Raw genomic sequence first — 23,084 nt, forward strand, 5'->3', positions numbered from 1 at the left:
GATATAAAACTAATATTCACATAAAAGCGTATACACAAGTGCTTAAGAGCAGCTTTATCTGTAATAGCCAAAAACTGGAATCAGCTCAGATATCCTTCAAAAGGTTTAACAAACGGTGGCAAATCTATACCATTGAATATTACTCAGAAATAAAAGGAATAAGCTATAAATGCAGCCACTTGGATGGAACTCCAGGTAATTATGCTGAATGAAAAAAGATAGTCCCCAAAGGTTATATACCATAATGTTCCATTTATTACAATACTTTTGAAGTGACAAAATTTTAGAAACAAAGGACAAGTTTAATGGTTGCCACGGTTTAGGGAGGAATGATAAGGGCAGCAATGTAGGGCCCTTGCTGTGATGGGTCTGTTCAGCATCTTGACTGGGATGATGAACGCACCAACCTATATGTCTGATAAAACTGCACAGAACTATATGGGAGCATATGTATATGTATAACTGATTCACTTTGTTATAAAGCAGAAACTAACACACCATTGTAAAGCAATTATACCCCAATAAAGATGTTTAAAAAAATCTAAATAACCTCAAGAAAAGTTAACGGAAAAATAAACATGTTTTGAAACCTAAAAAAACAACAACAACAAAAAAAAAAACTGCACAGAACTAAATGCACATATATAGACACACACACACAAATGACTAAAACGGCATGTGAGTCTACAATTATCTCAACTGAAAAAATATTCACTTCCTCCCTCTTCTTCATAAATATAAAGTTGTTCCCACCCCCTCAATACCAGTAAGTCCACCTTGGCACCAGTTTCTGCTGAGCTTCCACGTAGTGTTTGACTCTTTCTCAGTAAGAGCACTTGCAGCACCCATCAGTAGGTCAGAATCAGCAATGAATTCAAGACTATTGACACATCACCCTACAAAATAGTCTCTCCAGGAATATCTAACCGGAATCTCACCAAGCCTGTGGACCTCTTTCCAGTTTAAAAAGAACAAATTAAATGGCATAACAAGAAAACAAAAGTGTAGGACATTCTACAGGACAAGTAACGTGGAAATCATTTTAAAAAATTGATGTATGGGACTTTCCACTTGCTTTTAGCTGTCCACACACATACGCATACATACGCATATGATAGATAAAGCAACTATGCCAAACGTTGACAATTGTTGAATCAAATGATGGGTGTATTATGGTGGTATTCTTTCTACTTTTTTGTTTGCCAGGACATTTTCTTAGTAAAAAGTTGGTGGAAAACAAACCCCGCTGGCCACGCGGGGATGGCATGGTCTTTCAGGTGCCTTCCCACTGTGATATTCGAACACTGACGTTCAAATCTTGGCACTGATATTTGTTAGCTGTGTCTTCCGAGCCTCGTTTTTTTCTCATGTATAAAGATGAAGGCTTTGGAACAGTTCTAAAATTCTGTATATCTTCAGGTCAGCAGAGAAGTTGATTCTAAATCTCTCAATAATCCATTCGCATCATGAACAATCCTTATTGCCAGCACATTTTTTCTTTCAACATGAATCTTTCAAACAGTAATTTAAGAAATTTCTCTCTTCTTCTGGATCCAACAAAGAGAGAAGGAAGGAGAGAAAGTGTTCTTCAAATATTTGAAGAATGTTCTTTGTTCGCCCATCACCTACCTCCCTTCTGAAGCTAGTCATTTCTAGCAAGTCAGATCAATATACCATTATATTGTATACCATGTGCAAGCCTCTTTAGCCTTTCTGTTATCAAGATGTAGCCGTATTTGACTTTCCTCTGTACCCTTTTCCGAAGCCTGTCAGGCCAAGTTTTAGCCAATTTGCTCCTATTGCTCTGAGCTGCCTGACCAGTGTGTCTTATCCAAGGATAAGTCCCAAATTTCATCAGAATTCCAGGCATGACACCGACACCATCATTCCCCTTCCAGGATACAAAGCTGAACATGATTATGAAGATTTGTGCCAACAGGTGTGTTTGCCCTCAAAGCGCAGCTTCAGGAGCAGAGAACTGAAAACCCATCTCCCCTCTCAAGATCCGAGTGTCCCAGGAGAGAGGCTGTCCGAGTAATGCAGGAAGAACAATGCAATGGAGGAGATCTAAAAGCTATGAGCTTAGGGTACACTGGGCACGTGGATTTTAGCGTCCATCCTAACAAACAGAGGAACGTGTGAGTCATTTTCTTTTGTAGTTGTTCTTAATAAAATGTACATTTTTATTTGTTTTTTTTAAGAGGAGTAGTTTTAGATTCACAGTATAATGGAGAGGAAAGTACAGAGATTTCCCATATACCCCCTGCTCCCATACATGTAGCCTCCCAGTTGTCAACATCTCTCATCAGAACGGTACGTTTGTTACAACTGATGAACCTACACTGACACGTCATAATCACCCAAAGTCCATAGTTAACATTACGGTTCATTCTTGGTGTTGTACATTCTATGGGTTTGGACAAATATATAATGAAAGGTATCCATCATTATATTATTATAAAGATTATTAATTATCTGAGCTAGATCTGGATAACTTGCTGCAACTTCTACACCAGCCCTTGCTGCTTCACCTTGCACTTTGATGTTAAGGACATGGCTTCTTTCCTTCAACTTCATAAACCAGCTTCTGCTGGCTTCAAACTTTTCTTCTGCAGCTTTCTCACCTCTCTCAGCCTTCACAGAATTGAAGAAAGCTGAGGCCTTGCTCTGGCTTAGGCTTTGGCTTAAGGGAATGTTGTGGCTGGTTTGACCTTCTAACCAGACCCCTAAAAGTTTCTCCATATCAGCCGTTAGGCTGTTTCACTTTTTTTTTTTTTTTTTTTTTTTTTTTTGCAGTATGCGGCCCTCTCACTGTTGTGGCCTCTCCCGTTGTGGAGCACAGGCTCCGGACGCGCAGGCTCAGCGGCCATGGCTCACGGGCCCAGCCGCTCCGCGGCATGTGGGATCTTCCCGGACCGGGGCACGAACCCGTGACCCCCGCATCGGCAGGCGGACTCTCAACCACTGCACCACCAGGGAAGCCCCTCACTTTTTTTTTTTTTAATCATTCATATGTTCACTAGAGTAGCACTTTTAATTTTCTCCAAGAACATTTCCTTTGCATTGGCAACTTAGCTAACTGGTGTAACAGGCCTAGTTTTTGGCCTGTCTTGGCTTTCAACATGCCTTCCTCACTAAGCTTAATTATATCTAGCTTTTGATTTAAAGTGAGAGACATACGACTCTTACTTGGGCACTTAGAAGCCATTGTTTGGTTATTGGTTATTGACCTAATTTCAACATCGTTGTGTCTCAAGGAACAGGGAGGCCTGAGGAGAGGGAGACAGACAGACAGTGGAAGAGCCACTCAGCGGAGCAGTCAGAACACAGACTTTTATCCATTAAGTTATTATGTGGGTGCGACGTGTGGTGCCCTAAAACAATGGAAATAGTAACATTACAGATCACTGATCACAGATCATCATAACAAATAGAGTAATAATGAAAGCGCTTGAAATATTGTGAGAATTACCAGAAGACACAGAGATACAAAGTGAGCAAATGCTGTTGGAAAAACGGCACTGATAGACGTGCTTGATGCAGGGTTGCCACAAGCCTTCGATTTGTAAGAAACGCCGTGTCCATGAAGTACAATAAAGCAAAGCTCAGTAACGTGAGGTCAGCCTATGCTGCATATATACAGGCATATAGGGGTCAAGACTATTGTGATAGGAGAGAGTGTTTGACAAGGGACAAGTGGAGATTTATGGCTGATGGGCAGGGAGAGGGAGTGGACGGACAATTCCTAAGAGGAATTTGGTTAGGTGCCAAGGATGGGTGGGGAGATTCTCAATATTCTCAAATTTCTCAATATTGTCAATATTCTCAAATCCTGGCTTAGCAGGACTTTTTGGGAAAACTGGGCTCTGCAGGCCAAGGATGTGGACCAAGGAGGAGGCCTGGATGAAGAAAACACTCAGAGGAGCCTGACTAAAGTTTGGTCAAGGTGGGGCTTTTTGTCAATACTCTGCCACTTCCTGCGGCAGGAAAGTGTTCCTAACAAAGTATCATCTGACTCAAGGCTTAAAGAGTGAGAAAGAGCCTGGTGAGGAGAAGGGAAAGAACAGTCTAGGCACAGAGGAAGAAAGTGCAAGAGAGAAGCAGCAAGAAATTCTTGATTCCGCGTTACCGCTCAGCCTCCCATCTGAGCCAGTGTTCCTTCCTTTGAATGTTCTGTGAGTCTCAGAGCTGTGACAGGCATACTAGACCCAGGAGTCAGGAACCCTGTTATGACTGTGCAACCAACTGCTAATGAGGTTTCACTGAGCATCTCTGGATCTGAACTTCACCATGTAAGACAAGGAAGTTACTGGCATTGGGGATGGGGACCTTATTCTGGGGCCCGTACTGCACATTGCAGGATATTTAGCGTCAATGGCCTCTGCTCAATAAATGCTGGCAGTGTTCTCCAAATATTGTAAAAACCAGCAATGACTCCCTCCCGTACACATAACCAGATGTCCCCCAAACTGGGGCGGGAGTGATCCTACCTTCTGCTGAAAATCACCTTGTAATCACCAAGGTTCCTTGTAGCTCTCTGTTGCTTCACTCTATTTGAATTGTAAATCCATTCTGGAAGAACCAACCTCGTCTTACTCCATTCTCCCTCCCTCCAAGCTTCCCCAGAGTCCAGAGAATTAAGTGGGTGGGTAAGTACCATCCCATATTCCTGAATGTGGGTGAAAGAGACAGAAAATTCCAGCTCTTTCCTCTGGGAATGTTCTTACGAGCCAGAACTAGAAATACCCTCCTTGTGCCTGGACTAATAGAAGAGGAATGGGTACTAACCCACCAGTTTGTAGCAGATGAGAATCAAAGCAAGAGGGAAATTTTGAGATAAAACTTTCCAGAGCCTGAGCATTTAAATTTGTTCCTCTTTGGAAATTAAACTACTGATCTTTCTAAGTCGTCCTTTACAATCTCTGAGATTTTGTTAGGATAAATATAGGCAATGAAATCCTCCTACAGCAACATTCCAAGTCCTAAAATGTTGTATTTTCTCTTTGTGTGAGAAATATATTTAAAATATATAAATCGTGTCTCTATACATATGTAATACATTTTCCAAATTCTGTTCTGCTATTCAGAGTAGGATATTTTGGACTTATGTTGAAGATAAATGTATGTTGATGTTTTACAGTATCTCCTGCAGTGCAGCCACTGTTAAGTGGCAGCAATAAATGATAACCACTGGCTCTAATCGCTTAGAGAATTGCCAAGTGATAATCTGTGATGTAATTAAGTAAAGGAAACCAATGCTGTCTTTAACCACCTCCATGAAATGATTCCCTACAGAGGCATCTGACCTTCCATGAGTAAAGTTACCTTAAGGGGCAAAATTAACCCTCTAAGCATACTCCCTCAGCTAGGAAACGTCAACCAAACCCTGCGTTGGTTTTGTCGTTGTTGTTAAATGAACTACGTAGAGCCTATGTTTATTTTTTTATGAACGTTTCAAGAGTTACCTTTTGCTTTGATTCTGATTCCCAAAATAAGCAGGGTAAAAATATGAGCTTGTGTTTTGATTGAGGGTCCGTAAGTGAGTTCACGGGAGCTTCCAGGCCACTGGTTTGGGAAGAGGGTGCAGGGAGAGGGGCACTGCCACTCTTTCATCTCCATAACCCACCACCTGAATTGGGCTGGGTTGGGGCCCAGGGAATGTGCATGTGGAACCTCTTCTAGGAGAATTCTAGAAATTCCCACATCTCTATTCTGACATGTCTGGTCCCGCCAGGTAACTATTATAGGCAGAGCACTCAAGGTCCAACCTGTCTTCTGAAACCTCCAAAGGGGATTTTTCTGGAAGAAAAGTACGTGGGGTTTGCAAAAGCCTTGTTCCTTCTGGGCACGAAATATATTTATCTTAGTTTCAGAAGGATGATCAAACTGCTTGTCATTATTGCAATTTGTGAACCATCACAAGCATTATAGGAGTTGATCAAGACCAAAAAGTCCTCCTGTCAGACTAGCCTCAGTCGTGCCAAAGCTCAGAGACAGTATAAACAGTGGTAAGGGGCTTCCTGAGCCTGACAGCTGTGATGGTCATGGGAGCCTTATATCTTTCTCTCTCTGAGAATCCAATAACCTTGAGGTGTCTTGAGGAAGATGAAACAGCTCAAGGGTGATAACCAGATAGAGGATGCCTATCTGGAAACCAGCCAACAAGTCGCATTTCTATCAGAGTAGATTATAAAGCTCTCCTGAATATATTATCTACGAAAATAAGCTTTTTCTTTCCATTATGTAATGATTTCCTTGTGGCTCTCTCCTTTTAACCCTGCATACCTTTGATTGCTTGCTGCTGTTTAAGTAGCTTATGATTAGAAGGCTAGAATTTTCAAAAGGGGAAAGGATAAACCAACTTTGAAAACTTCAATGAGATTGCAGACTCTCTGAATTCAATAAGTCTCTATTAAAGCTTCTGATGTGAACTACCCATATTTTTCAGGGCTGAGACTCCTAGTTACAGGCAACTAATTTTAGAACCCTGGGACTTCTCTTGGTTTTAAGATCTTGCTATCCTGCCAGAATACATTGATCTCTTCGTTAAGTACAGAGGTTTGGAGTTTTCATTGGAGATGGCCAATTTTATGAATTAATTAAAATTATGAGATGCTGCATACTTCCAACTCAAGTCACAGGTATGCCTTCCATGAAAGGTAACATCTATAGAGTTGTTTTGCTAATGCACTATTTAGTTCAAACTGCCTTGCACACAGTTTGTGATTTCAGAAAGGAGTCTCTTGATTGCAGCATATCACTCAGAGGGAAGGACCTCAGGAGGGAAAAATCATTCAAAGCAGTGTAGTACCACGGGATGCACGTTTTCCTAAAATGCCTCCTCACCTTATGGTCCGATGTCTTATCCTGAAAGTGATTTTATGGCTATAAGAGCCAGACAGACTTAGAGGAAAGAATATTCCATTTCAAGCAGTGGCTAGTACACTACCATGAACTCCACGCAAGATCCATAAATATCAATTGAATTCCATTGTAAGTAAGAGTGATGTGGCCATTCATATTCATTCACCCATGTCAGAGGAGATCTTGCTGTTTGTGACCCCAGTTAGGCTGATATGATCATAGCTCCACGTCTAGTCTTAAGTGCTTTCTTTGCATTCTTGAGACTCTTCCTAGTTTTTACTTTTCTGAAGCTCCTCAGCCCAAGAGTTACCAGAATAGATAAGCATGAAACTAGTTTGTCATAGTCATTTAGTAATGGATGGAATGCCCAGAGCTCACTCCCATTGGGGTGGTTTTTTTTCCATGGCTGCTGCTCCTATAGGCCCTGGCCCAATCCCCATCTAGACGGCTAATGAAATAAACCTCTTCCTTGCTTGCATTTCGGCTGTCTTAAAGTGGTGTTTTGGGACCAGTTCTTTCCCAGTGGGCTAAGAATCTTGTGGTGTACTAGCCTTCCTATCTGTAGACATCCAACTAGCATTTATTATTAACTGTTCTAGATTGTAATCTTCTTACTTCCCACACTAACCTTACGTGAATACAGCCACAGCCCTCTCCTAAACCAAAATTAATCCTTTTTTAAAAATAAATTTATTTATTTTATGTATTTAGTTTTGGCTGTGTTGGGTCTTCGTCGCTGAGCGTGGGCTTTCTGTAGTTGCGGTGAGTGGCAGCTACTCTTTGTTGCGGCCCGCGGGCTTCTCGTTGCGGTGGCTTCCCTTGTGGAGCGTGGGCTCTAGGCACGCGGGCTCAGTAGTCGTGGCTCACGGGCTCAATAGTTGTAGCTCGCGGGCTCTAGAGCGCAGGCTCAGTAGTTGTGGCGCACGGGCTTAGCTGCTCCTCGGCATGTGGGATGTCCCCGGACCAGGGATAGAACACGTGTCCCCTGCATTGGCAGGCTGATTCTTAACCACCGCACCACCAGGAAAGTCCCCCCAATTAATCTTAAAGCCTGGTTTTCTTTCCAATTCTTGTATACATGGTACTTAGTAGCATATTATTTTATAAATATGAGCCATGATGGAAAAAGGGCTTAAGGACATACATCTGCCATCACTGCTCCTATCAATGAGCGTTAGAGACATTGAAGAGGAAGAAAATGTACCCAGTGGTGCTCCCAGAGTGGGTTTTGTCTATTTTCAGTGTTTCAAAGCTTCCAACAGGTTGGTTTAACATGTTTGCCTTCGTTCATTTACTAAGAATCATTTATTCAGCATCCACTATGTATAGGTACTGGTGATTTACAAGGACTCAAAGACAAACACGACACACTTCCAGCCCTGATGGAGCTCATAGTCTAGGTTAGAGAGGCAAGTGGTCCCTTCTTGCAAAGAGAACAGGAAACATTCTCTTCTGCAGACATGGCTTCTACGTAGGGGGATATTTCATCACTTGAGTGGCAGGAATGCAGACCCCGCACAACCATGCACTTCTAGGCACCCCCTTGACAGCCCCGAAGTCAAGTCATATTAATAACGTGCGTTGCTGTCCTGGGTGCTGATCCTTACCGTGTAAGAACTAGATACAACTATAGCACTTCTAACTCACCTCCTACCCAGCAGAGTTCCTTTTGTCCTTAATAGTACCTCTGACCTTCCTCTCTTTACATCCCCACTCAGCTCTCACTTACTATACTGCAATGGCCTCCTCTTAACTGGACTCTGTGTCTCCAGTCTCCTAACTCCAATCCACATAATCTCTGTTACCAGTTCAAACCTTCCTAAAGCATAACTGCTGTTGCTCCCTTACTCTGAATAAACAGCCAGTAGTTCCCCCAGCAAGCAGGATGAAGACGGATCACAATTCTAACCTTATTTCTATTCCTTTACACTTGCCCCAGTGGCACTGGTAAACTTGCCATTGCTCCCAATACAATAGTCTCTACACTCTCAGAACTTCCTGTTTATGTGGCTCCTTCTGCCCTTTTCCTTCTACGTCCAGCATCCAAACCTTCCCATTCTTCACAGCCCAGCTGAAGATGTTCTGAAACCTCCCAGCCATGGGTGACCTTGCCTTATAACTCCCAAACACTCTGCAATTCCTATCACTTGCCACCTGATATCATGTTCACGTATGTAATAATGAAAACCAACATGACCATCAACTCATTCTATGGATAGAACAAGTCAGCTGCTCTATGACTTTGTGTACATTAGCTCATGTTATCATTACCAGGGAGGTAGGTGCTAGGATCCTCTTTCTACAGATGAGGAAACTAAACCACAGAGAGGTAAAACTCACTCGCTAAGTTTACACAGAACAGCTGAGATCTGAATCAGTCTGCTAACTCCAAACCCTATGCTTTTAATGACTATGCTTCACTGCCTCCCATGTATGTATTTTTTAATGTCTTCTACTGGTTTCCATCTACTAGCAGAAGAGTAAAAAATATCCTTTTATCTTATGTATCTTCCACAAAGTAAAATTTTGTCATATCTTTGAATAAATGCCTTCCTGATTCCTTATCTGGTTTTAGGTACTTCAAAACTTTTAAAATAAAACATTGAGTGATGATAAATTTCATTAACTGTTTAAGTGAGCAGATAGAAGCATGTGATGTTAATTTCATTCTCTTCAATTCTTGGGAGAATTTAGAAGCACTTGGACCAAACGTAATAAAATATTGTTTTTATTTATTCAAACCAGCTTCTCATTTAAAATAAAAAAAGCCTGAATGGAGGCAACCCTAAAAGATGAATTCATTGTTTGTGTACACACACACAGACAGACACACGCACACAGATGATTTATACACTTGCTCACCACAGAAACACAAACAAGGAAAAACCCTGGCAAATTGGAATTTGAAAACTTTAGTTTCAGTTTCCTTTTTAATGGTGGATATGAATACTTTGCATTCTTGTGTCTATATCCTGAGATGGATAGACCTGTCAGGATTGGTCTAAAGAAACAGTCTCTTATCTTCATACTTTACTTGAGCGAGAGAACACTGTCTTCACCATTTACATCACTATTTTCTCTATACTAGTTCAAAAGCCGGGCCCTGTTCTTAGACAAGAACATTACCCTTTATGTTCTGTCCTCCATAAGCAAATGCTTGAGTTAGAGGTGAGTTGGGGCTCCCTCCCACCCTTCCTCCTCCCTCCGTTTCCCCTTTTTTCTTCCTTTCTTTCTTTCTTCCTTCCTTCCTTTCCTTCTCTTTCTTTCTTTTCCTTTCCTTCTTTCTTTCCTTTCTTTCTCTCTCTTTCTTTCTTTCTTACTTTCTTTCTTTCCTTCCTTCCTTCCTTCCTTCCTCTCTCTCTTTCTTTCTTCTCTCTTTTTCTCTTCCTCCTTCCTTTCTTCCCTGCTTTCTCCTTCCTTTTCTTTCTTACTCCTCTTAATCATATGAGCTTCATCAAACCATATGAGGCAGAGTTAAATCCCAGGCTTCTGTTCTCTGGGAGACCATCCCTGCTAAGACAAGTAATTAACTAATTGACTTTCCAGCTAACATTCAGGGTAATACATTTAAGATTAAGGTCTTGCAAATATTAATTCTACCACAGCAAAGTTAAACATTTTTGTTAGCATCTTCCTTGACCTAATATTATCTGAACACAATTATTTCTTTTACTTTTTCTTGATTACCTCATTGAGAAATATAGATTTGTTTGCCTAGATGCATAATGACACACAGAGACCATCCAGCTGAAACCTGATTCACATACAAATTATTAGAACCCATTTAGGAAAATATATCACCCGAATTCCCATTCCAAACCACTTATCAAAGACCCTCAGCCCTAGAAGAGGAGAAAATAGGTTCATCTGGACAGAACACAATGGAGTTTTGCACATTTCCTATTGTCCTGCTGCCATCACCACCATGAAAGCAGTGTAACCAAGAGGGGTATCTCTATATACCATGCAAGTACAAATACTGCCTCCTATCCTATTGGGATGAACTTTCCAATTCACAAAGCTCCTTCACACATGGAATTCTGCATAACCATGCAACAGCCCCCTACATGGAGAAACAGGAAATCACCCCACGTTGGACTTCAGTCTTCTACACAGAGTTGCATGCTTGTTGAGTGGCAGAGCCAGGATGTCAAGCCCTTGAGTATAGACTCTTTTGCCACTTTACTCAGAGGGTTCTTGCCATGTCTAGAGGCCAAAATACATCAGAAGAGTTGCAGAGGGAGCACATATTCCTCTCCATGTCGGCTTAGGTAACGTTATCAGAAAAGGGGCAAAGGAGGAACTGTGAAAGTCATGCTGTGGTTATTTTAGTAATTCACTTTGAAAGAAACTTCAAATGGGATGAAGAGATAAAGAAACATACTCAGATGCAATGTTTCTGCACCTGCTGCAAATAGATATTGGTGGCAAACCATCTGCACAACTAGTTTGTGGTTTAAGGAGGACCCTAAAAATCTCCAAGCAACAGTCATAAACACAATGATATTGATTGTAAAGTGAAGAGCTTTAGCTACTAATATTAACAGACTTCTTGCTGTTATATGCAGAAGAATTAGCATAGAAATAGGCACTGTGATTTCAGAATTAACTAAGAGGCTTCCCACCAGTTTTTCTGAGAAATAGTGTCACTGGCTATCACATCATGCCTTTAAGTGGTTATCTGATCACAGGTAGTCTCTTTTTTCTTATATGCGTCTAGCCCTGGGATCTAGGTTCTAAAATCTCCACTAAAAATTCAAAGCACAAAGGAGTCACTTCTTGAAACTTAAATATCTTCTTATAGATAAAACACTATTTTGCATCTCATTTGTATTATGCTGTTGACTTAGATTTTAAAGCCTCAGGTGGCAATGTTGGGTGCTCAATTCATAAAAACAACAGTAGAACTACAAATGCATCCATTTTCATAATCTCTAATTGCTCATAATATAATGATGAACGTCCACCTATAAACCCTTAATAAGTCCTAATTAATACAAAATTATCCTTTTTTGAGAAAAGTTCTTTACATGTCACTGGCAATTTGCCATTCACAGAGCTTTCGCACATTTTCACATTTGAGCTTTTAATTATCAAACTAAGACTGATCTAATCCATAGCTGACTGTGTAAATAAATGCCTTGCAAATTATAGAAGAAGACTGAAAAAATCTGAATATCCACTTGTCACCTGTTAGTTCATTTTGAGACAAGTGCTCAGCTACACTGAGAGAACAGCGATTATAGGCAATACAGAAAATAATTTCCCCCCTCTCTGGTTTATTAGAGTTAAACCGTGCTATAAGTCTAAATGAGTTGGTAGAATGAGTAAATTCTGGAAATTCTGGAAGAGATTCGTGGAAACTTACCATGGCAGATTACGAACTCCAGTAAGCAGTTTAAAAAAATTAACTTTTTACCTAGAACAACTGTAGATTTACAGAATGATTGTGAAGATAGTACAGAAGGTTGCTCTATCCCCTGCACTGGGTTTTCTTTATTATTAATATCTTACATTAGTATAGTATATGTATTACAACTAATGAACCAATATGATGCACTATTCTTCACAAAAGCCTATGCTTTATGCAGATTTCTTTGGTTTTTACCTAGTATCTTTCTTCTGTCCCAGGATCCCATCCAAAATATCCCATTACATTTAGTCTTCATGTCTCCCTAGGCTCACCTAGGCTGTGACGGTTTCTCAGACTTTCCTTGGTTTTTTATGAACTTGACAATCTTGAAGAGTACCGGTCAGGTATTTTGTAGAATGTTTCTCAAGTAGAATGTGCCTAATGCTTTCCCCTTGACTAATCTGGGGTTATGGTTTTGGGGGAGGAAGATCACAGAGGTCAAGTATGATTTTCATCATGTCCAGGGCAACTCCTCTCAACATGGTTTATCTCTGTCGATGTCGACCCTGGTCACCTGGCTGAGGAAGTGTTTGTCTGGTTTCTCTTGTAAAGTTACTCTTTCTCCCTCCCTTTCCACACTGTACAAGATCTTTGAAAAGAAGTCAGTATGCTCAGCCCACACTTAAGGAGTGAGAAGCTACGTTCCACCTCCATGAGGGTGGAGTAACTATATCAAGTATTTGGTATGTCAAATTATAAAAAGCTGAGAGGATTTCACAACGCAAACATATCATAAATAAGAAAGAGGAAACCAGGAAATAAGGAATTCAAGCTAATGATCAGCTAAGATATAGGGGGCGGTCACACCCCTCAACAGGGGTAAGCTTCATGACTTGAGACCCATTCCATCCAACTTTTTGCTGCCCAACTTTCTAGTTCTTCTAGAAAAGTGAAGTGTTCAAACATTTGGAAACTATAGTGAATTCCAAAGTTATTTTACTTTTCTCCTGGGATCACCCCGTAAGTATAATACTTCATTCATTGCAAACGCCTACCCATCAGTAAGGTTCTGGTCTTGAAAACGTATAAAATAGTTTTCAAGTTTCCAAGAGTCAATGTTTCTTTCTTGGGAGTGAATACCAGTGGATATGTGGTGGAAGAGGCGCTATCTCTCATTTACAGAGGAGTAAAACGCGGTAGCAATTAAGCGATTTGCTAAAGATCTTCATAATCAATGGTGTCTGTCCTCACTATTCAACGAAAAGGGCTACCTCAAAATTCTCCAAAGATCTCCTTGTTGTCAAATACAATAGCCCTTTCTCCTTCCTTATTCTCCTTTATCTTTCTGTTGCGTTTGACTTGGTTAACGACCTGATGGTATTGGGTAGCTATTAATTTATAAAAAACCATCCCCAAACTCAATGGCTTAAAAAAGCAGTCATTGACTGTTGCTCACACATCTGTGGGGCAGCTAGTGTTTATCTAGGCTGGGGTCAGCTGGGTGGCTCTGCTTCTTTCAAAGATCTGCTGGCTGGCTGGCTGGCTGGCTGGGGAGTCATTCTTCTCTTCAGTCTAGCAGTCTAGCTGTGGCATATGTTTTTCCATGGCAACGGCAGAAAGCAAGAGAACGAGTAACGTCTGAGGTCTCTAAGAGCTAGGCCCCAAATTGGTACACTGTCATTTCAGTCACATACCATCAGTTCAAGCAAGTCACATGGCCAAAGGGCAAGAAATACACTCTCATCAATGAGGTCAACACATAGATTGTGTGTGGATGCTCAGATGAGTAAAGAATTGGGGTCAGTAGTGCAATCTATCATATCCTTCTTGAAACACTACCCGCCTTTTTAGAAAACACGTTACTATCATGATTCTCTCACTTTTTATTTCCTTAACCTTTCTTCGTTCAACCTCAGAACTGTATGTAAGCTTTACATAAGGCTTAGCTTTTCTAAGTTTCCTGATTCTCTCCATGTGTGTATGCTTGCTAAGAAAGCTTATCCAGGATCAGACTCTCTAATTCCCTAATGGTCATTTATAGTTTACCATTGGGCATTTCCATATTTTCCTTTGGAATTGCCTAAGCTCACAATCTCTGGTCTCACGCTCCACTTAAATCGATGTTTCTTCCCAATACAAAGCTGTATCTCTAAAAAAGACTTGGGTCTTTAGATCCTATTTGCTATGAATGCAAAAACAAAACTCAAAGCCCTAGTGAAAACTTACCCTACATTAATAGGAATTTGACATCTCTAAAATTTAGAAGAGAATATATGTAAAAGAAAATGATGAGAACATTATTAAAAACCACTTCCTATGAGAAACGGTTCAAGTTACTAATATATATATTTTTTAATCTAGAGATTATATACGGCGTCATGTCCACCATGTTTAGATAATTTAGTGTGTGGTATAGGAAGACCTGAGGTTCTCTTCTTTGTAGCAGAACTATATACTCAGTGGGTGGATTTGGGGGAGGAAAAGTTTTGCTTGATATAAGGAAGACCTTTTCAGTAAGAACTGTACAGAAACAGAATGGGCTAATATCTGTATTTTTCACGTGTCACTCCTCTTTCCTGAAATGTCTTACTCTTTTTCCCACTTATCCAAAATCCTATTTACCCTTCAAGGCTTAGCCCCAGCTTTCATTGCTCTGTAAGCTCTTCCTAATTACTCAAGTTTTATCAATCCCTTTCAACTCATTTTGCTAATCGCCTACCCCACCCCAACTAAATTAAGGGCTCTTTGAAAGTAGAAATATGACATACTATTCTATAACTTCAAGTAGTAAACAGAGCTCTGAGTTTATAGCAGCCACTCAGTAAATTCTTACTGGTCGTTTGTTTGTTTTGTTTTTGTTTTAATGAAGTATAGATGATTTACAATATTGTGTTAGTTTCGGTAGTACAGCACAGTGATAGTTTTAGGATTTTTTGCAGATTACATTCCATTATAGGTTATTACAAGATATTGAGTATAATTCTTTGTGCTGTACAGTAAATCCTTGATGTGAATCTATTTTATGTATAGTAATTTGTATCTGTTAATCCCATATTTAATCACGTATTTTCTGATTTCCAAAATCTAGAATCATTAGATTTGGTTATAATTTGAATCAGATTGAAATGCTCAGCAATCTGTTCATTTCATCTAGTTTCACCAGACGATACAGCTTCTGATTGTAATGACAGCCTGAAGGAAGCAACGGATTTTGCCATCACTTGACATCCACAGAATTTAGAGATCCTTTAAGATCTTAAATTTTTAGCTCAAATAATTTGCTGGGAGAATTAGCAAAATATGCCATCATTTCTTCGTGTCTGAAAATTATTTAAAACAAAAATCAGCTGGGGACTGGGAATATATGATGTGGCAGAACACATGCAACACTAGAGAACCGTCACTCTAGTTTGTATTCAGGTCTACCTGTTGTCATAGTTACTGTTGTACTCCAAGCGACTTCCTTCCTGAATCGCACTCTGCAAACCGTCAGTGAAAATAAGCCATTCTTCTTGCTTTATTTTTCTCTATTTATGAATTGAGGCTAAAGTAGCGGCAATTGCACAGTTGTTTTTACACTTTGAGCAAGATTTTAACCACACAAGAAGAACAAGAGGTTTAATCAAAACAAGTGCCTCTGATGAAGGCCTTACCTCATTTTTTCAGCAATATTCGTTAAGTAGCTAGATACTGGGGCCGCAACTATGATTATGGCCCAGGAGGGAGAGACAAGTAAGGGATGCATTTCAATGAAATGCAATCAGGTCTGTGGTGGAAGCAAGAGACCAGAGACCCAAGGAAACACAAAAGAGAGACATCTTGTAAAGTCTGGGGTTCTGGTGCAGTCAGATCAAAGGGAGGTTCCATCCTCTGATTCTCAAAGCATTGTTCCTGTTAAGTTTAGCAAATGTGTTTTCTGTCAATTTGGGTACAGGACACTGGCGTTACCCTGCAGGCTGGGCTCACGGAGCAGAGGACAGGCAGCCAGTGCTTCACACACAAAGTCCTACCACGTGCTAACATTCATGCACAGCCTCTCCTTTCTGCTTTGGCTGCAGGAACTCCTTCACAGACATCCTCCGGGCCATCCTGCTGTCATTGGAAGTCCTTATTGAAGATCCGGAGCTCCAGATAAATGGTTTCATTTTAATTATAGACTGGAGTAATTTTTCCTTCAAACAAGCCTCCAAACTGACACCATCAATCCTCAAACTGGCCATTGAAGGGTTGCAGGTATGTTCAATGAATGTACCGTATGAGATAGTATGCGACTGTGTGCTCTTTTCTTATTGCAACCCAAGTAATGTTTGCCTTTGAGAATGGAAAAAGAAAACTTCGATAGAATCCACCTGTGAATACTCCGTACTTTTACCCCAGCCTGAGTTGAGATGATTTAAAAAAAAAAATTAGCCTCCATTTTCATTAACAACTCTAAACTACTGTTACCATGGGCACAAATTACCTACCGCTGCGATTATGAATAAAGCTTGGAGATGTTTAGCCAAATCCATGTGAGAGTTCACACAAATTAAAACTAGAAAACATCTACTTTATGAGTGTGCCCTTATACTGCAGTGGCATGGAAGCTTTCCAGGGTTTCTGGAAGCATCTTTGCACATGAAAATATACCTGGTGGGTCCTCACTTCTCTGAAGGCAACGTGCTGAGGTGTTTGTACTAAAGTAAATCATTTCAGTGCAAAGGAAGCATATGGAACTCTACTTCCTGTTTGTATGACCAGTCGTCAGGACTCTGGGGAAGGGGTTTTTGTGCTGTGTAGAGGTTAGGGTAGTCAGTTCCTGGGGTCCCTTCTACTTTTAAAGACCGGTGATTCCATGAAAAGTAGCAAACTCAGAGCTAAGCAATGCTGCTCAGCTTCCCGGTGATGCATTATCATTGTTCAGGAAGATTCAGAATCAGCATAGATAAAACTCAAGTCCATTCTTCATTTTGTAGGAAGATTGACTCCCAACAGACGGCAGTTACACGCAGCTACATAGATCACGAACTATTTGCTAATTCTCAGATCAAGCAGCCACTACTCAAGCTCTTCAAAGTACAAGACTGGGAAACCCATTTCAATCACCCATCATACTCTAGTGTGATGAGTAACCGATGGGCCTGTGTCTTAAACTGTGGGAGATTCACATTTGGCTCCCAGCAAATATGCAGCACTTACAGGGCCTCTGATAAACTCATGTTTATTGAATGGAACTTATTTTGTTGAAAGGGTTTCCTATTTCAGAAGAGGAACAAGTACACACTGTTCCAAGAATGCCACATTATCCTGGGGAGTTACATCACACAGTGTATCGGGGGCACATTTTTAAATTTGCTTTTGCGTTTCTAGACTACAGAGTACCCTGCCTTGCCTTAAAACAATCTCAATCATAGACTTGTTTGTCCTTTACTGTCAATCACTTTCTCTTAGCTCTCCTTTTCTCCAGCGTCCTCTCGTCTAAGCCTCTGAACATCTGATCTTTCTCTCCTTAAAGCTTTTATGAAAGGGAGATTTAAAGTAAGCTGCAAGGTTTATTTCATTCCCTATAATTATGCTGGCCATATTTCCAGGATTTTCTGTGGTGTAGTACAAGCTTCATATAATTTTATCTTTCTAAAAAGAGATAATTCATTACATGTGTAAGTAGCTGTGATTCAAATTCTATGTATTTATAAGATTTTTCATAAATCAGGAAGAAAAATGTACTTTTTCCAACCCTGTGTTCCAATTTTTATTTCTGGAAATGTGTGGATTATATAACATGTCCCCTGCCAACTTCTCTAGGCTAATGTGGGTCTTACTGAGTTAATGCATGTGAATGTGTTTTAAAACATAAAGCTGTACATAAGTTTGTAATATATTTTTACAAGAAATACTAGATGACCTTTTGTGGGGCAAAGCGAGTCATATCTGGGCCTTCTCTCTTCACGTACCAGGGTCTGGGTTGAACTCCACAACGTCCTATAGCTCTGGTTAAAGCATAGCCTCTACTGAGCGAAGGGGAGATGCATGGGGTCAGGGTCAGAGTGGAGAAAAAGTACTTCCTCCCAGCATCTCACAGAGCAATGGCCTGGACCTCCCTGTTGCTAAACAAGGTAAACTCCCTCGACTGTGGGGAAAGCATCAGGCCCGTCAGGCTGTCTGGATTGGGATGCAGCTTTTTCTGTGAATTCTGCCTGCCCAGACCCTGAAGACCTAAGAACTCTTAGAAAGGTGCAGACCCTCCTGCCAGGAGAAGCTGAGCTTGGACGCAGCTCCTCTGTCTGGGATATGGGCTCCCTGTCCTAACGAGCTTGTTGGCTTTGTTCTTGCCCTACAGTGGGTGGTCAACTCTGGCCAGCCACTGGCAACTTCTCGCTCCAGGCTATCCTCTCTCAGGCTTTGCAGGAATTCAGACACCATGGTCACCTCTCTACCAGCTCTCCCAGGGACCTTATATCACTGCAGGGATTGCTTCCATCCACAGGGTAACCATTAACCGCTTATGGCATTTCAAAAAAGTCCTAACTGATACTAGCAGAATTCATATCTTTGTGGTCACACTGTGGTCCAAGGAAGATCCCATACAGGTCTCCACCTGTCAGCCATGAAAGTTCAAGATAAATTTCATAACACCACTGGCATGGGTAAAGGCCATGGACTTTACTGGAGAAAAGGAAAGGGTCAGTGAGAGATGAGAAGTCACTGCTGTTCCTTTTTCCTCTGCACCATCAGAGAGGCCCAAAGAGGTTCGAGTGTCCTGTAGACATGCAGGAGATTGCAGGGGAGGGAGACCCTATGTTCCAGTGAAGGGAACTTGCTTTCTCTGCTGTCCTGCCTTTTGTGGGGTAGATGTGAGAAAGTACCCTGGCACGGGGGTATTAATCAGACTACTTTTGTGCTAGGCCATCTGGTTTGGGGTTTCAGCTGTTCATAGGCGTTATCTAGGATTACCTGCTGATCAACTCCTAGAGAATCTGGGGCCCAGAAATATGGCAACCCCCTCAACACACACAGATAGTACAATACCTCCTGCAGGAGAAGGGGGTGGGGTGTTCAGGTTGTGAGAATTTAGAATCACTTTTGTTCAGTCCTTTGCCTGCATCACAACCTAGTTTCAAAACCCTGAGTTTTAGCTCTATTACCTCTGTTCTTAGTTCTCTATAAAGAAAGTTGTTCAGTGAGACCCTCAATTACTAATTGTTCCAGGTTGGGTTCTCTGAGGAGCAGATTCTGACACAGAGATTAACATGCAGGAGACTCATTAGGGAATGCTCTTGGGGTCAGCACCCGCAGAAGGGAAGCTACGAAGAATGGTTGGCAGCAGGAGAAGTTAAGCTGGGATCCAATCATTTCCAATGAAAGCTTCAGGTGTTCTGAAACTGAGATGACCCTTCAGAGTTGTCCCTGACTGGAGCCAAGGGACTGGACCTTTATATTCCCACATTGTTCAGTAACTGGGTGCAGGCTGTCCTGAGAAGTGGTTGTGAGTTTGGGCAAAGCAGCTCTCTTCAGCCTGGGGCTCCAGAGGCTGGAGCTATTATCTGAGAATTTTCTCCTGGTAGCACCTCAAGCAGCTGGGAAATAAGTACTCAGTCCTAAAGGGGGCCTGGCAGCATAACAGAATATCTACCACAATAAGCAAAACACATTGAATGCCCTGTAATGTCATGTCGAGAAGCTTCCTTTCTTTTGAATCTGGATGTTTAACTGCTTTTTTTCTTGGTTATATACAGTCCCAATTATCCCCAAGTGGAGTTGATACCATGTAAGATAGAGGTGATGGGCACTGGGCTAGCAGCTTGGTGACAGTCTTCTGTTTGGGTCTACCAGTTGTATTTTAATGCTTTAAATGACAATTATAAGTTAGTAGAAGGAAGGAAATAATAAAGATTAGAGCAGAAATAAATGAAAAAGAGACCAAAAAGAATTTAGAAAAACAATGAAACTAAAGGCTGTTTTGTTTTAAAAGATAAAGAAAATTGATAAACCCTTAACCAGACTCATAAAGAAAAACAGAGAGAGGGACCAAAAAGTAAAATTAGAAATGAAAGAGGAGAAATTACAACAGATATTACAGGAATGCTATGAACAGTTATACACCAACAAATTGAACCGTCTAGAAGAAATGATTAAATACCTAGAAAGATACAATCTTTCAAGACTGAATCAGGAAGAAATGGAAAACTGAACAGACTGATTACTAGTAATGAAATTGTATCAGTGATCAAAAAACTCCCAACAAGCAAAAGTCCAGGACCAGACAGCTTCACAGGGGAATTCTACCAAATATTTAAAGAAGAGTTAATACCTATCCTCCTCAAACTATCCCAGAAAGTTGAAGAGGAGGGAACACCTCCAAACTCACTCTACAAGGCCAGCATTACCAAAACCAGACAAAGACACTAAAAAGAAAGAAAATCAGAGGCCAATATCCCTGATAAACCTAGACGCAAAAATCCTCAACAAAAATATTGGCAAACTGAATTCAACAACACATTAAAAGGATCATACATCCCGATCAAGTGGGTGCAAGGATGGTTCAATATCCACAAATCAATCAATGTGATACACCACATTAACAAAACAAAGGATAAGAATTATGTGATCATCTTAACAGATGCAGAAAAAGCATTTGACAAAATTCATCATTCATTCATGATAAAAACTCTCAACAAAGCTGCTATAGGGGGAACACACCTCAACATAATAAAGGGCATTTATGACAAACCCACAGCTAACATTATACTTGACAATGGAAAGTTGGAAGCTTTTTCTCTAAGATCAGAAACAAGACAAGCATGCCAACTCTCACCACTTCTATTTAACATAAGTTTTGGAAGCCCTAGCCAGAGCAATTAGACAAGGAAAAGCAATAAAAGGCATCCAAATTGGAAGGAAGTAAAACTGTCACTATTTGCAGATCACATGATACTATATATAGAAAACCCAAAAGACTCTACCAAAAAACTATTAGAACAAATAAATAAATTCTGTAAATTTACATGATACAAAATTAATATACAGAAGCCTGTTGCATATCTATACACTAATAATGAGCTATTAGAAAGAGAAAGCAAGAATACAAATCCCATTTACAATCAAATTTTTAAAAAATAAAATACCTAGAAATAAATTTAACCAAGGAGGTGAAAGACCTGTATACTGAAAACTACAAAACATTAAGGAAAGAAATTGAAGAAGATGTGAATAAAAGGAAAGATATTCTAGGCTCATGGATTGGAAGAATTAATATTGTTAAAATATTCATACTACCCAAAGCAATGTGCAGATTCAATGCAATCCTAATCAAAATATTTATGGCGTTTTTTACAGAATAAAAAATGATCCTAATATTTGTATAGAATCACAAGAGGTTCTGATTAGCCAAAGCAATCTTGAGAAAGAACAAAGCTGGAAGTATCATGCTCCCTGAGTTCAAACTATACTACAAATCTACAGTAATCAGAAGAGTATGGTACTGGCATGAAGAGATACAGAGATCAAATGAACAAAATAAAGAGCCCAGAAATAAATCCATGCACCTATGGTCAATTGATCTATGACAAGGGAGACAAGAATATACAATGGGAAAAGATGGTTTCTTCAATAAGTGAGGTTGGGAAAACTGGACAGCTATATGTAAAAGAGTAAAACTAGAACATTTTCTCACACCACATACAAAAATAAACTCAGAATGGATTAAAGACTTAAATGTAGGACTAAAACCTATAAAAATCCTTGAAGAAAACATAGGCATTATGCTCTCTGACATTGATCTTCGCAATATTTTTATGGATTATCTCCTCAGACATGAGTAACAAACGCCTAAATAAACAAATGTGAGCACATCAAACTAAAAAGCTTTTGCACAGCAAAGAAAACCATTAATAAAACAAAAAAGCAACTTACTGAATAGGAGAAAATATTTGCAAATGCTATGTCCAATAAGGAGTTAATATCCAAAATATATAAAGAATGTATATAACTCAACATAAAAAAAATCCAATTAAAAAATTGGTAGAGGACCTAAATAGGTACTTTTCCAAAGAAGACACAGAGATGGCCAACAGGCACATGAAAAGATGCCCGACACTGTCCATCATCAAGGAAATGCAAGTCAAAACCACAAGGAGGTATCACATGACACTGTCAGAATGGCTATCATTGAAAAGAGAAGAAATAACAAATGTTAGCAAGGATGTGGAGAAAAGTACACTGCTTGTGGGAATGTAAATTGGTACTACGGAAAACAGTATGGAGGTTCTTCAAAAAATTTAAAATAGAACTACCACATGATCCAGCAATTCCATTCCTGGGTATTTATCTGAAGTAAACGAAAACACTAATTTGAAAAGACACATGTACCTCAATGTTCATAACAGCATTATTTACAAGAGCCATGATATGGAAGCAACCTAAGTGCCCATCAACAGATGAATGGATAAAGAAGACATGGTAAATATACACAATCGAATATTGCTCAGCCATAAAAAAAGAATGAAATCTTGCCATTTTCAACAACACAGATGGACCTGGAAGGTATTACGCTTAGGGAAATAAAGAAGACAGAGAAAGACTGTATGTTTTCACTTATATGTGCAATCTGAAAAACGAAGCAAATGAACAAACATAAAACAGAAACAGACTTACAGATATAGAGAACAAACTAGTGGTTACCTGAGGGAAGAGGGTCAGGAAGGGGTAAAATAGGTGAAGGGGATTAAGACATACAACCTACCAGTTATAAAAAAACAAGATACAGGGATATTATATACAGCAAGGTAATATAGTTGATAATTTACAATAACTTCATATGGTGTATAATTCATAAAAATATCTAATCACTATGTTATACACCTAAAACTAATATAATATTGTAAGTCAA

At 40.0% G+C, this 23,084-nt stretch overlaps 1 protein-coding gene and 1 long non-coding RNA gene across 2 annotated transcripts in view; one reads left to right on the forward strand and one right to left on the reverse strand.

The window, feature by feature from the left end:
- CLVS1 (clavesin 1) overlaps nt 1-23,084 on the forward strand; it is a 226,541-nt gene that overhangs the window by 122,933 nt on the left and 80,524 nt on the right. The window contains exon 6 of the mRNA XM_032609816.1: nt 16,276-16,450. Coding sequence (XP_032465707.1) covers nt 16,276-16,450 — 175 coding nt within the window. The remainder of the gene's footprint in view (nt 1-16,275; nt 16,451-23,084) is intronic.
- Nucleotides 1-23,084, reverse strand: part of LOC116742337 — a 124,020-nt gene that overhangs the window by 78,645 nt on the left and 22,291 nt on the right. The window lies entirely within an intron of this gene.

Source organism: Phocoena sinus, chromosome 17 (genome assembly GCF_008692025.1).
Source record: "Phocoena sinus isolate mPhoSin1 chromosome 17, mPhoSin1.pri, whole genome shotgun sequence".
NCBI lineage: Eukaryota > Metazoa > Chordata > Mammalia > Artiodactyla > Phocoenidae > Phocoena > Phocoena sinus.